Source organism: Hemitrygon akajei, chromosome 27 (assembly GCF_048418815.1).
Source record: "Hemitrygon akajei chromosome 27, sHemAka1.3, whole genome shotgun sequence".
Taxonomy (NCBI): domain Eukaryota; kingdom Metazoa; phylum Chordata; class Chondrichthyes; order Myliobatiformes; family Dasyatidae; genus Hemitrygon; species Hemitrygon akajei.
Genome location: NC_133150.1, coordinates 19,926,977 through 19,942,496, shown reverse-complemented (window position 1 = coordinate 19,942,496; position 15,520 = coordinate 19,926,977). Strand labels below are relative to the sequence as shown.

The 15,520-nt window shown below is 42.1% G+C and overlaps 1 protein-coding gene across 3 annotated transcripts in view; it reads right to left on the bottom strand.

Moving 5' to 3' along the window:
- The window catches only part of LOC140717161 (small integral membrane protein 29-like), a 33,458-nt gene extending 20,751 nt beyond the window's left edge, over window positions 1-12,707 (bottom strand). The window contains exons 1-2 of one of the 3 annotated variants that reach the window (XM_073030443.1): window positions 12,623-12,707; window positions 1,007-1,326 (exon numbers count right to left, since the gene is read on the bottom strand). In XM_073030443.1, coding sequence (XP_072886544.1) covers window positions 1,007-1,117 — 111 coding nt within the window. In that variant the 5' untranslated portion in view covers window positions 1,118-1,326; window positions 12,623-12,707. Of the gene's footprint in view, window positions 1-1,006; window positions 1,327-11,654; window positions 11,705-12,606 lie in introns of those variants that run through there. The other 2 variants (XM_073030444.1, XM_073030445.1) reach the window with 2 other exon arrangements.
- Between the last annotated feature and the right edge of the window lie 2,813 nt (window positions 12,708-15,520).

Here is a 15,520-nt window from a genome sequence, read left to right as displayed (position 1 = left end):
AAAACTGGTCAGGTCAAGTATTAAATTATAAAGCAACACTTCATTAGCTAAACCACCATTGGTATCCTTCTAGCTCTGATTGAAACTAATGGATCCTCAGACTAGTTTAACTCCGATGCGGGACGAGAGGTTATCCACCGGCAGACACTCAATGGCCACATTATTAGGTACACCTGCTCGTTAATGCAAATATCTAATCAGCCAATCCTATGGCAGCAACTATGTGCATAAAAGCATGCAGACGTGGTCAGGAGATTCAGTTGCTGTTCAGGTCGAACATCAGAATGGGAAGAAATGCGATCCAAGTGACTTCGACTGTGCCAGGTGGGGTGGTTTGAAAAACTGACGATCCCCTGGGATTCCCAGCACAACAGTCACTAGAATTTACAAAGAATTGGGTGAAAAACAAAAAAAAAAAAATCGGGTAAGTGGCCACTGAGCACAAATCCTGCCAAATACATGGAATACAGAGAGCTACTGTTGGGCTCTATCTGTGAACAGAGCCGGACCTCTGAATTCTGCAGCAAGTTCGGGACAAAACCATGTGAGACACACGAGAATGCAAATGCTGGAATGTAAAAAAATTAAAGTGCTGGAGGAACTCAATGGATCACGGAGTGTCTGTGAGGGAGGGGGTCAAAACCCTTGTCCTGCCTTGATATTTACCAGCAAAGTCCTTGTCTTAGCATCCACAAAATTGGTTATAATACTTTTGTTTGAATAACCTTGTTAATCTGCTGAGTTTATGAGAAAGATGTTATAGCCAAGAAACCAGCAAATTCTATCCGTCAACAAAATGAGGCTTTTGAGCAAGAGCCCAAAAACTGATTTAATGTGCTTTAATAGCATTATTTTCTCCAAATATTACAAAATATTGTTAAATTTGTTATTTTATCTGGGCCCCATTTTTTAAAAAAAAAATTAGGCATAATTACAGATCATAGCTGTCACCCTGATGTTTTACAAAGTCAAAACTGGATTGTATGAATATGAAAAATTACTTTACCATAGCAACAGCAAATCCAATTAATGTCAGAACAATGAAAGGTATAAGAATAAATCCCGCAACTGTATTACTTTCATCAGTAGGCGGCACGGTCGTTGAAGAATTATTCATTGCCAAATGAGATTTTCTTTAGAATATTCTGCATCTGCACCAGAACCAATCACCTCATTCACAGTGTTTTGGAGAAGAGGACTCAGTCTTGCCTAGATGGTGGACCATTTGGTTGAATTTAGATGAAGTCAGAATGCACAGTTATTTTGCTATGTAGTCTTCAATTTTCCAATTCATGGCCACACTTGATATTATAGTAATCAGTACATCTGAAATACAAGATATTGAAATGATAAAATTAGCAAGACGGTTGTTAAATGGCAGTTCAGTAGATTCAGACTTCACCAGAAAAAGGTATAAATAATGCCATTAACAATGTAAATCATCCAAGAGCACGCCAAAGGAATGTTTTCAAACAAAGTTTGAATGAGCAACATAATGAAATACCAGAGCTGCTGATCAGAAGTTTAGTCAATGAGATAGCATAGATCACAGTGCCAATGACATCAGGTAAACTTCACCCTGGCAAGCAGCCTTTCACCTTGACCTCACTGAGGTTCTCAAGCTCTGGCCAGCAAGCAGACTAACACCTACCGAAAAGCCAGCAAAACCTCCAAAATCCAACAGCTGAAAGGTTGTAAAATGAAAGCAAATTAAGTAGCCAAGAAGCTCTGCAGCTGTAGAGGACACTTTGTTGTCCCACTGACTTTCAGTCGAGTGCTGTGCAATTCTTGTTGCTAATAGTAAATAATACAATAATAGACTTAAGCATTAAAATTAGCTTTATTTGTCACATGTGCATCTAAACATAAGAAACTCGTCATTTGTGGCAATGAGCACCGAGTCTGAGGACATGCTGGGAGCAGCCCACAAGTGTTGCCATGCTTCCAGCACCCACATAGCATGCCTAGAAGTTTCTTCCCCTTAGTAAAACGTGCACCTTTGGCATGTGGGAGGAAACTGGGACACCCAGAGGAAATCCACACAGTCATCGTGAGAACATACAAACTCCTTACAGCCCAATTGAACCCGGGTCACGGGCACAGTAATATCATTTCCCTAACCGCTATGCTGCCATACTGCCCTAATAATCAAATAAACAGCCTTTTTGCAGTTAAAATTGGAGTACAAAAAAAGTCAAAATAAATTAATCACTTTTGGTGATCTTGAATTTGGGATTAATGTTGGGTAGGTCTACTCTTCTCTTCAAATAGCAGCATATTGTCTTTTCTATCTGAAACCAGCATATTCAAAGTTCAAAGTAAACTTATTACCAAATTCCGTAACACATCTCCATATCCATACTACGCTGAGATTCATTTCGGCATTCACATATATCTCATCTGAATGTTGCACTTCAGTACCACGCTAGATTGTCAGTCAGACAAAGGCTCTAGTTCCTGGAATAAGTCCTGCACCACAATTTCCTGGCACACAAAAGGTGTTACCATTAAAATAACCACAGTAATCCCCGCCTTACTTTACCTTGTGCCAAATCCTGCTCAACTATGTTGAGGTTTGCTCTACAAAAACTCGATATCCTTTTCCTTTATGTTGACATTCATTTCAGACTTTGTATTTAGGATAAAACTTTTCTCGATGCTAGGATGCTTCAAATCAGCTCTTGAGTACAGCAGTTTTTCTACCACTTCAGCAGTGCAAACTCTTTGCTGAAAAGCCTCTTCCAACCAAAGGCTCTGAAGCCTGTGTCTGAATGGGTTTCCTTTGGGTGCTCCAGTTTTTTTCCCCCACAGTCCAAGGATATACCAGTTGGTAGGTGAACTGGTCATTGCAAATTGTCCCAGGATTAGGCTAGGATTAAATCAGGGGGTTACTGCGTGGCATGGTTCGAAGAGCTGGAAGGGCCTATTCCACCCTATCTCAATAAATACATAAAAACCTGGTTGACATTCTTTTAGTCCACTGTTTCTTTGTTACGTTACAGTGCAACACTTTGACACGGTTCTCAAAGAGAGTGTGCAAGAAGAACCAGGTTGTTGCAGTTGGAGTAATTGAATCAGTATATCTTCAGAATAAGAAATCAGCCATGATGAAATGGCAGAGCAAACTTGAAGGGTCAAATGGGCCAATTCTGCTCCTTTGTCTTATTTAACACTTCATAGTTAACAATAGACGCATCTCCATCTCTGAAGATCTTACTGGAACAAGCTGTCACAACCGCGGATTTGGCAGCGCAGCAGATACGGCAATTGCGCTCGTGAAAATGCATGAGTCAGCTAATTATTATTTCATTGTGATGGTATTTAACTCCATTCTTTTCATTTCACTGCTTGTCAATACTTCAGCAAAGCACAGCAACTTTTCATTGCATTTGGCCTTGCTGGAGAAATTGGACTGTCGAGTCAACTGACTCTGAAGACTAGCCGTATTTGTTTTATATTTAGTTATTCCTTTCAGCTGTAGTGTTGGCTTCATTTTCCATTTGAGAGTTTTAGTTAACGGCCCTGTTTGGCCTAGCATTTATTGTTTTCTTTTCCCTCTAACTCTGTTCACATTAAAGTCTGTGAACTATCGACTGGCTTCAGTGTCTCTCACTCTGCACTTGGGCCATATCCGAATGTGGCGACAAAAGCTGCAGAACTTCCTGAAATCTCACCAGGTTTCAAAATAAAGAGATTTCCCAAGTAACAGACTTCCTTTCAATCTCATACTGAACACACAAGTAGACCAAAAACTGAGATCGGAGCTCATTCATCATGACAGCCCTCTGCCATTCACCCCCGTCTCCCACAGAACGAAGTGGCAGGCAACGGTTAAATAGCTGGTTTACTGGGTGGTGTGGCGTGTTGGACCTTTTCTGTGCTGTAGCACTAAATAAAATAAAATTGCCATGTTTTGTAACTTCAAAACATTGAACTAATTCCAAGGAAGGCACAGGAGTCCGAAATGTGTGTCTAACTTCGAGTTTGTGATTGTTTATGGCGAGAAACACTTTGGACTCTTCTTCCATCTCCTGCAAGTAGGCTCGGATAAGTCTACTTTGCTGAAGTGTTTTCCTCCAGAAACGTTTGCATATATATCCTCTATCCCGGGCCATGGGTATTGATCTACTTTCTGTACTGGGTTGATGGTGACCTTAAAATCACCACAGATCCTGACAGACCCAATCATCTCGGCTACTGGGACCACTGGCTTTAACATTGGCTCCACTCAACCTTGGAAAGAATTCCTCCATGTCGCTGGCTACTTTATCAAGGACGGTATAAAGAACTGGACAGGCTTTGTAAAAACTTGGGTGTGGCATTTTTATTTAACACCATTTATTTAACACACCCTGTGTGTGTTGTCGAACGCCATCCCTAAATACTGCTGCGGCATCATCCAGTATCTTTCTAAAATACAATAAACATTACGTCAGCAAACACTAACTATCAGGGCAGTTATTGATATATCATTTAACAACTGCAAAGGAGGCAGTGCAGCTCACTAATGAATTTACATTGGCAGAGATCTTGATGGCCAGTGGGTGGGCCTAAACCACAATCACTGAGTTACACAGCACAGAAACAGGCCCGGAGTCCTAACTTATTCATGTCAGCCAAAGTATCTTCCTCAGTTAGTCCTATTTGCCTGCATTTGGCCAATATACCTTTCACTGACAGAATCTTGGAATCAAGCAAAAAAAAGCAAACGGCCGAGGTAGATTTTCTTTTCCTTTTAAACTTTTCCAATCTATGTCCATACCTAAATGTCCTTTAAATAGTGGGATTATATCTGTCTTTGTCACTTCCTCTGGCAGCTCCTTCCATATCCCCACCACTCTCTTTGAAAAAATTTGCCCCCTCAGGTCCCTTCTAAATCTTTCTCTTCTCGCCCTATGCCTATGCTGTCTAGTTTCAAATTTCTCTAGCCTGGGGAGAGAGGAGTGTAGCAATCCATCAAAACTATGTACCTCATGATTTTATAGCCTTCTTTTCTCTAGGGAAAATAGCCCAGTCTCTCTTAATAACTGTGGCCCTCTAATCACAACCACACCTTGTGAATCTTTTCTTTATTCTCTTTGTGTTAATCACATCCTTCTTGTAGCATGGTGGCCTGAAGAGCATACAATATCTGGCCAGCTTCTTACCTAGCTGTAACATAATGTCCCAACTCTTGAACTCAATGCCTTCTTTACTGACCCCCCCCCCCCACCCCTTCCCATTCAGAATACTTTTCAGACCTGGCCAGGCGGTGACACCCACTTAAGGGGAAAATAAACACAGTGATGTTTCACTGAATACATCAATCCCAGTGATCAGCTCAGATAAACTTCACATAGTGTAGAGCCAAGCAAATGGCAAATCACTAGACACATTTCATCTGCATCCATGGCAGATGGGATGGTTTGCTTAGAAGTTAATGCCTGGATGGTAATGTCACAAAGGGACTCTGATGAAAACTTCAAAGTTTCAACCTCAAGTAGGCAGCCTTTGGCTGTATGTAAACTGTGGTCAGTGTCACAAAGGAGAACTCTTTTGGCAAGTAGAACAGCCAGAACTTAATCATTAGATGCTCCAGGTTGGGGGAAATAAGTGTTGCGACAAGACCACTGTATCCGAATACCACAAAGAGCTTACCATGAAACACAGACATCCACCTTTTCCCTTCTCCGATTCAGCTGTCTGGTCCATCCTACGTATTGAGAAGCCCTCAGGTCATAAAATATATACCCCCACCTTTTGCCCTCTCTGAATCAGCAGTCTGGTCCATCCTGTGTATTGAGAAGCCTTGGTGTCCTTGAATCCCAGCAACATGTTTGTACATCTTTGTACTCTTTCCAGATTAGTGACATATTCTGTATTACAGGGTAACTAAGGTTGTAGGTACACTATATTCCAGGTGGGGCCTCACCAATGTCTTGTACAGTCGCAACACAACACCTCAGCTGCTGTACTCTATGGAAACAAGGAATCACAGCAGCTGGAAACTGGATCAACAAACTGCTGGTGGAACCCTGTGGGCTGAGCAGCATCACTGGGGGATAAAAAAATCGCTGATGTTTCAGCTCAACACTCCGCATCAGGTCCCAATACAAGATCTCAGCCTGAAATAGGAATAGCATCACCAACCACAGATGCAACTTGACCTGCGGAGTTCCTCCCACAGACTGTTTGTTGCTTCTGTACTCAGAGCCTTGATTTCACAACCCTTTCTGTCTGTGGCACCACTTACAGGGAACAACATGTATGTGCTCTCATTCTACAGAACTCCTCAGGGCATTGCCATTCACTGTGTACGTTCTACCATGGTTTGACTTCCCAAAATGCAACACTTCACACTTAACTGAATGCCATTCCTTGGTCAATTGAACAGCTGTAAAGATCCCCCTGTAATTGTTGATAATCTTCTTCATTTTCTGCAGTGCCAGCTACTTTAACACCATCTACGGACTACGGACAGTAAATCCCTTGGTGCATTGGTAAGGGGTGCCAGGAAGCCTGCACGCAATGCAAAGGTTTATGGAAAAGACGAGCACCACCACTGCAGAAAACTTCTGGCAGAGCTTGGAAACCACGTTTTCCAAATGGAATGGTGGACAGCTTCTGTAGCTAGACATGAACTCAGTGAGAGATGATTCTAGTGGTGGGAGGGTATAGGTCCAGAGGCACAGCCTCTGAATAGAAGGAACAAAGATGAGGAGGAATTTCTTTAGCCAGAGAGTGATGAATCTTTGGAATTCATTGTCACAGATGGCTGTGGAGACCGAATCACCGGCATATTTAAACCAGTGCTCGATAGTTTGTTGATTAGTAAAGGCCTCAAGGGTTATGGGAAGAGGCAGGAGAATGGGGATAAGAGGGAAAATAAATCAGCCATGATCAAATGGTGTAGACCCGATGTGCTGAATCGCCTAATCCTGCTTCTATGTCTTATGATGGCTCAACTACCACTGCTCACAAAATGGAAGTTGCCAAACTTCTAATGCTCTGCAGTGTAAGTTCATACTCCTCTTGCCACATCTCAGGATACCTGCATTCAGCACTGCCCTAACAGATAACAATAATTGTTACAGGGTTTCTCTGCAACAGTGGTAGTTTACTTCATGTGGAAGTCTGCCTGTGTTTCACTGGATTAAACCTACATTTAAAATGACGTGCAAGTTTGTAATGGGACAGTGCAGTAGGGGGGAGTTTCACTTTGTGTCTAACCCTTTTTATCCTGGGCATGCATTTTATGTGCTTTAGGTTAGCTTTTCGGATGAAAGTAAGTTTATTAAAGTATCTCCAATAAAAAAAATCCTTAAAATATTGTTGCATCTTCAGCCTGCCGTTTGATAGCATTTGTTACGCTGATGGCCAGAAGATCCATTTCATTTAAATGGAAAGATTCTGATCCCCCTACTACACTTCAATGGTTCTCTCAAACTATAGCTTGTTTAAACCTAGAAAAAATTAGGAGTGGCACGGTCAATTCCTCGATTAAGTTCGAGGAATCTTGGGAGTCTTTCATTCACAATCTCCATACATGAGACTTAAGTTGATTTTTTTTTCTTTTTCTGAATTCTTTTTCCTAATACTTAACTGTTTACGGAAGGAGGAACAGAGTTAAGGTCAGAATAATTACAATTAACAAATTATGACAGCCAGGTTTTTTTTTGTTTTGTTTTCTGTTTAGTTTCAGGGATTTTTGTTTTTTTTTCTGTCTTTTTACTTCTGAACAAATATTATGAACTTTTTCCTGCTTCAATTATCAAGAGATCAGGTGGACATGTCTGGATATGATATTTGAAACTTATGTTTGTATGTGTTATAGCTATTATTGTAATCCTGTTCTCTTGATATTGTTATTATTGATCTGTTCATTTAACTGATTATAATGCAATAAAAAGACTTGAAAAGAAAAAAAATATATTGTCGTCTGGGTTTACGACACATTCTAGCCCCTGCATTGACCAACAGTCTCCTGCCACCACACCAATAGCTTTGATATTGCCTGCCAGCCAGTGCTTCTCCTGCAGTACATACTGATACACTTGGCTTTCTGCCAAAACTTAAACAAGTCCCACTGCAATCTCCTCTACTGAAAGTCTGCAGCCTTCTGCAACGTACTGCAGCCGGTGGTAGGAAAAAGGAAACAGAAGGCATCACGAAGGGTAAAGTAAAAGAATAATTTATCATTGGCTGTATGGCATTTGGCACTTAACTGTATAAAGTTGCCTTTTGCAAAATGATTCTTTCAGTGGCTTTTGTGCTGCGTTGGTAAAAATACTGCAAAGACTAGAAATTGGGGAAAGTAACATGAAGAAACAACTTGGAAAACTGGGTTTGTATCAACACCCAGTCAACACCATTTGGCTTATTGTAGAGGCCCATGACATAATAGATTGTAACAAAATGCCTGCTGATTGGATGTGCATAGACAGTCACGCACCACCGCTGGTGTATTTAGAGATTCCTGTCAGCCCCTTTTGAAATTCTGGTAAGCCTGTTTTTGCCTATTCAAAGTTGCTTGGGGTGAGCAGTGCTGAACACCTTGGCTGACAGGAAGGTGTTCACAAATTCACAGTCTGTCCTCCGGGAAAAGATGGACGTGCTGGGGTGCACACTGCAATTGTGACCATCTTCAAAAAGAAACAAAAGTAACTGAGGAACCATAAGAAGGGTCACTGATTCTAAGCACGCTCCTCGGCTGCCCCTGCTCTGCACGCTGATCTCATTCGCAACTCCACAAAACTGGACGGAAAACAATCCGTGCTCAACATGAGGAAAGGGGAGCAGGTGGACAGACATTTCAGGAATGGAAACCCTTCTAGTCTCTGTTGAAGTCTAATGCCCACTGTAAGGAATTCTGAAATTCTGGAGACTGCCAGATACCTGCACCCGATGTATGGAAGAGGAAGACTTGTTTGCATATCTTAGGTCACAAAAATTTTGCAACTTGCAACCAAGGCAGTTAAATTTTAACCTGGTTATACAATGCTCAAAGGAGTTTCTAAGCAATGATGTTGTCACCAGGGTACATCCCATCAATTCAAAGGGAAAATTTGGGATACATGCGGAAAAGAAAACTCATCTGATCTTTCTCCAATAGTGAAAGTGAAAGTTTATATTCATCCAAGAGGGTAGCCAAAGCCAATGCATCATACAGTGAGCCACACCTCAAATACTGCAGCATTCTCTTAGAACAGAAGCAAAAAAAAACAAACTGCCCAAGGAATTCGGATCAGGCAGCATCTGTAGAGACAGGTAGACGATCTATGCTTCGGGGCGAAACTGGCCTGACCTGCTGAGTTCCTCCAGCAGTTTATTTCTTGATTCAGATTACAATACATCTAGTCTTTTGTGTTCTTCTTAGAACTGCAAGGAACTATCAAATTGCATTATGCACATATACCTCTGGAGCAGGGCTAACCACAGTTTTCTACTCAAGTCCACAGGGCCATGGTTTTTGAGGCTTGCAGGGTGGATCAGCAGCAGCTTCTATTTTCTCTCTAAAATTTAACAATATTAATTCTTGACCAATAATTTCAGGGGTTGGTTCTCATTCACCAGCCTTTGCTTGGTTAGGAATGGCCAGCTCCCCGGCGCAAAATAGAAAAATGTTGCAATCCAAGTTTACATCTGAGATATAATCAGTCATTAAAAACTCACATACTTCTCTGCTACAACCTTCACCATGCAACGTCAGCATGCTTCGCTTCCATCCATTCCAAACGTCAGCTTTGTGGGCAACTGATCACCTGCGTCTGAGGCAATTTGCTTTTGTGTCTGCTATTTGATAAAGCTCACCAAGAAATAATAACAGGAGGAGAACCACATTCGTCCCACCCTGCCCCAAGTTTACTCTATCATACGACCATGCAGACCTTCTCTAATGACTTACTTTTCCACAATTTCACATTTTCCTGATTTCCTTTTTTTTTGTCGAGGAGACATCATCTCAAATATAGTTAATAACTACAGACCCTGTGATTTAAGATTCCAAATATCGTTGAGCCTCTAAGAATCTCTCCTTCAAAATCTTTAATGGCCAACATCTTATTTTGAGATTACAACCGCTAGGCTCTTCAGTCATACAGAATTATCTGCAATCTCAATTTTATCTCTTTCAAGAGAACATTTCTCAATGCCTATTGAGGACAATACTTTCATTCCAGGATATTGCAACATTGCCTCAACTGGACTATACTGCTTTCAATGATAGGTTTTTGTTGCTATCTTGATGAAGGCCTAGTCAGGGTAGCCGCAAGCTTTCAAGGCTTCTCTCAAATACTTGTGCGCCTTGTCTTTAGCTGTAATGTTGGTGGGCACATTCTCGGTGCGGTGATGTAGTGCTCTGATAACCCCCAACTTATGTTCTAATGGGTGATGAGAGCCAAGCCATAGATACTGATCTGTGTGGGCTGGTTTCCTGTAAACTTTAATATCTAGATGTCCATTTTCTTTGACAAGTGCTGCACTGTCTAAATACACCAGTCTATTGTTCTTGATGGCTTCTCGTGTAAATTTGATCATCCACTGAGTTGACCTCTCTTGTGAAGGGCTGCACCTCATGGCCTTCATCAAGACAGCAACAAAAACCAGCAGGGGTATCAGCCCAACAGACAGGGGTAAGGAACAAAGCAGGCGGTTATCATACGAGGAACATTTGACGGCTCTGGGTCTGTACTCGCTGAGGAGGGATCTCATTGAGACCTTTCAAATGTTGAAAGGCCTAGACAGAGTAGATGAGGAAAGGATGTTTCCCATGGTGGGCAGGCTAGGATAAGAGGGCACAACCTCAGGATAGAGGTGAGTCCATTTAAAACAGATGTGGAGAAATTTCTTTATTCAGAGGGTGGTGAACTTGTGGAACTTGTTACCATAGGCAGCCGTGGAGGCCAGGATGTTGGGTGTATTTTAAGGCGGAAATTGATAGGTTCTTGATTGGATATGACATCAGAGGTTATGGGGAGAAGGCTGGGGAATGGAGTTGAGAGGAAAAAAGGATAAACCATAATTAAATGGTGGAGCAGACTTAATGGGCCAGGTGGCCTAATTCTGTTCATATATATCTTATGGTCTAAAAACATAGTCATCCCATATGTAGCTGCAGTTTCTGAGAAACTCAGAAGGGTTTTCAACAAACATCAAATCCCTGTGTTTTTCAAACCTACAAACACATTCAGACAGAAACCTGTCCACCTTAAGGATACAACACCATATTTAAACAGAGCAATGCTATCCAATGCTATGAGAACTTCACAGATCTGTACATTGGTGAGACAAAACAACCACTTCACAAACAGATGGTCCAACCTGGGAGGGCTAAACCCTCAGGTCCAGACTCGGTCGAACACCTACACCTAAAGGATGAGGGACACTCCTTTGATGATAATAATGTGCAAAATTTAGACAGGGAGAGTAGGCGGCTTGAAAGAGAGGTTAAGGAAGCCACCTTTGTCAAACTGGAAAACCCATCCCTGAACAGACAGGATGGGGTACGACACCACCGATCAGCTACTTCCAATGTGGTCCTAATGTCTCTACACCAGTTCACACTTCCATTCACACAAAGACTAGTGAACCTCTCATTACCTCTCCCACTCTGAACAACTTTCAAGTGATTGCTATACCTTTAAACAACTCAGTTTAAAAGCCAGGAAACTACCCACCATGGATTAGAACTGAAGGAGCCTTTCCCTCGAGTGGTGAAATGTCTTCAAGACAATGCAGCAAGTCCGGTTGCCTTGGTTTTCCCAAAAAGTTCAATGAAGCATTTAAAAAAAAAACACACCAAATATAAATCTCACTTCAAAGTGCTCCACAGATTTACCGGTAACCACAGGAACAGACAGAGACTTTTGTGCTTGTGATAGCAGCTCATCACAAGACAACTGTGATGTCATTAATATTCCAGCAAAAAAGAAACTAATGACAACACTGGAAGAATTGGTAATTAGATAATTATTAATAAAGAATAAACACATTGAATATAATTTACGCAATATTCTTCCGCTTTATACCAGGTATAAATTTTAGGTTAGATTTTCAATTATTTTCCATATTTACATTCCTGAAATTTTATCTGAAACTGCACAATGACCACGGGCATTGCAGAGACAAGTCAAAAACGAACAAGGTATGTGCTGTTTATAGGAAACACCTATAGTTAGCAAGGATTTTCCCCCCGCCAAAAAGGTCACTGAAGAGCTAACATATAGGAAGTGAACCCCAGTTTCATTCCACATGTAACTTCAATGGCCCGCTGATGGAACACACCACTGATCGGCAAGGTTTAAGAGCTCTTGTGAATGCTTTCAGATTAACTCATTACGTTTAATTAACAGAATGAACATCATATTTTTTAGAGCTGCTCCTAGTCTTGATAAAACGAAAGCCTATCGATAAACGTCGCGGTTAAAATCAGATAGTCCCCGGAAATTCATTAGACAGTTACCAAACTACTCAATGCAACAGATTAGCGCAGATGCGGTGTAGAGCTCCAAATACCAGGAAGTCATTCTACACATAAACAAACCACACACTGCACCTTCCCGAAGCTTTGTAGGTCATCTCCCTTAACGCAAATCTAATTGTACTCATCAATAACTATACTGTACCTACCCCATCCCTTTCTTACCTCGCTCTCTCTTCTCCGATATCACAGTGGAACAATTAACACCTCCCCTCCCTAAAGCTATCAGATGATGGACTGTCAATCCGCCCACTGGCCGAAAGAGGAGCCGGGCTCGCCGGAAAGCAGTAAACCAATCGGAAGTAACGAGAGGCGGGACTCTTGAGCAACTAGGAAGAGCCGTAGCGTCTGCAGGGAACAAAAATAGGAGCGAGTGATACCGCGATCAGAAAGATCATCGCTTAGAACTCAATCAGGATTGACCTGATTCCTGCTGAACGGTTGGATAAGCTAGGAGGTTGCAAGGAGGGAGAGCGGAAGTGTATATATTTGTAAAGGGATAACATATAGAAATATAATTGGTAAAAAGACGAGAGAGGCGAAAAGACAAAATACAGTATAGGTGGGGTTTGGAAACTCACCCCCAAAGAACGAAAGAGACAGAAATGCCCCTCACATTAAAACAACGCGCTTGGGTGGGCGTGTAGTTGAAGAGGTATTAACGGCAGTGCTATGAAGTGGAAGATGTTCGGCGGGATAAGGTTGATTAATCTGACCGGTACAAACACGGTGGGCGGAATGTCTCACTTCAGTATCCTGGCGCATTTTTGTTTCAATGATCGTGTGATCTTGCGGAGAGAGATGGCTGACCCAGAAGGCACGGACGGGGACATTTAATGACCACCAAGTTTATTGTTTTTGAAACGGAGTGCAGCGAAATGGTGGAACAGCGCCGCAAATTAGGCATAATCTGTTTTAATCATTCATTACAGATGGTTTTCAAAGTTTAGTAACTCGCCACTGGTGAGCATCTACACTGAGCAACCAAACGATTTGTGGCTACATTTTCGTAATATGCATCCAAAATATTCGAGTCAGTTATACTGATTGACCGCAGCCACTGAAGGAATTGCGCTGTTGTCCACTCTGCTTCCTTGATGTCTTGTTTTGATATCATATAATTCACTCAGATTGAAAAGGGGTGATCAATACAGAACTGAAGGTGCTATGTTTGAATGGATGCACAGTAAAGCATGCTTGTAGCGCTGTCCGAAATCGGCAGCTCTGACGTTGAGTCGTGGCTGAAAGAAGATCTTGGTTGGGAGCTGATGCACCATCAATAACTCACTCTGAGACGTAAGAAGCGAGATATCGGCTTTTATTGACTGGAAGAATGAACAACACTACATCCTGGAGAATGAGGCCGGGCTCAGGCCTCAGGCCTCAATCGCCTTTATACAGGGGTCTGTGGGAGGAGCCACAGGAGCAGTCAGCAGGGGTCTGTGGGAGGACCCACAGGAGCAGTCCAGACAGGTATATGTAGTTCACCACAGGAGCTTAGCACCCAAGGATGCACATTGTATAGAAATGACCAGCAAGTGGCTCGAGGGAGTGGGCTGGCTCTGTTGGTTAAAAAATGAAATCTGGTCCTTAGAGAAAAAAAGTGACATAGAAGAGGTAGGGTCCTGGTGGATAGAGTTAGGAAACTGCAAGAGTAGAAAGACCTTGGTGAGGGTCATATTCAGGCCCCTGAACAGTAACTGGAACGTGGTGTACATATTACAAAGGGAGGCAGAAAAAGCGTGTAAGGAGGGCAATATTACTATGGTTGGGGGGGGGGCGGTGGATTGCAATATGCAAGTAGATTGGGAAAATCAGATTAGTGCTGGATCCCAAGAGAAGGAATTTGTAGAAGCCTAGGAAATGACCTTAGAGAGCAGCCTGCAGTTAAAAGGCTTTTCTGGATTGGGTGTTGCGCATTGACCCAGGTTTGATTTGGGGAGCTTAAGATAAAGGAACTCTTAGGAGACAGTGATCATAATATGAAACAATTCACACTGCAATTTGAGAAGGAGAAGTTAACATCACCACGTATCGGTGGAGTAAAGGGAATTGTAGAGGCATGAGGGGGAAAGGGGACAGCAGCAGGGATGATAGCAGAACAGCAGTGGCTGGAGTTTCTGGGAGAAGTTCTGAAGGCACGGTATAGATACATCTCAAAGAAGAAGTGTTAGAAAGACAGGATGACACAACTGTGGCTGACAAAGCAAGTCAAAAACAAAATATAGTAGGGCAAAAGTTATTGGGAAGTTAGAGGATTGGAAAGCTTTTACAAAACAGAAGGTAATTTCAAAACCCATATGAAGGGAAAAGGTGAGATATGAAGGGAAACTTGCCAATATCAAAGTTTTTTTCAGATACATATGGAATAAAGCAGAGGCAAGAATGGATGTCAGACCACTGGAAATAATTCTGGAGAGATAGTAATGGGGGGGGGGGCAAGACAATGGTGGACAAACTAAGTATTTTGTATTGATTTTCACTGTGGAAGACGTTAGCAGTATGCTGGAATTTGGAGTGTCAGAGGCAAGAAGTGTGTGCAATTGCTGTTACTAGGGAGAAGGTACTAGGTAGCTAAAATACCTGAAGGTTGATAAGTCATTTGAACCGGATGGACTACACCCCGGCTTCTGAAAGATGTGGCGGGGAGACTGTGGAGGTATTATTAGCGATCTTTCAAGAATCACAAGATTCTGGCATGGTTATGGAGGATTGGAAGATTGCAAAAGTCACTCCACTATTCATGAAGGAAGGGAGGGAGGCAGGAAATTACAGGCCATTTAGTCTGACCTCAATGATTGGATTGGAAAGATGTTGGAGTCAATTGTTAAGGATGAGGTCTCAGGATACTTGGAAGCACATGATAAAATAGGCCAAAGTCAGCAAGGTTTCCTTAAGCAAAAATCTTGCCTAACAAATCTGTTGAAATATTTTGAGGATGTTGTGTACTTGGATTTTCAGAAGGCCTTTGACAAGGTGCTGCACCTGAAGCTGTGAACAAGATAAGAGCCCGTGGTATTACAGGAAAGATGCTGGCCATGGACACAGGATTGGCTGGAGGCA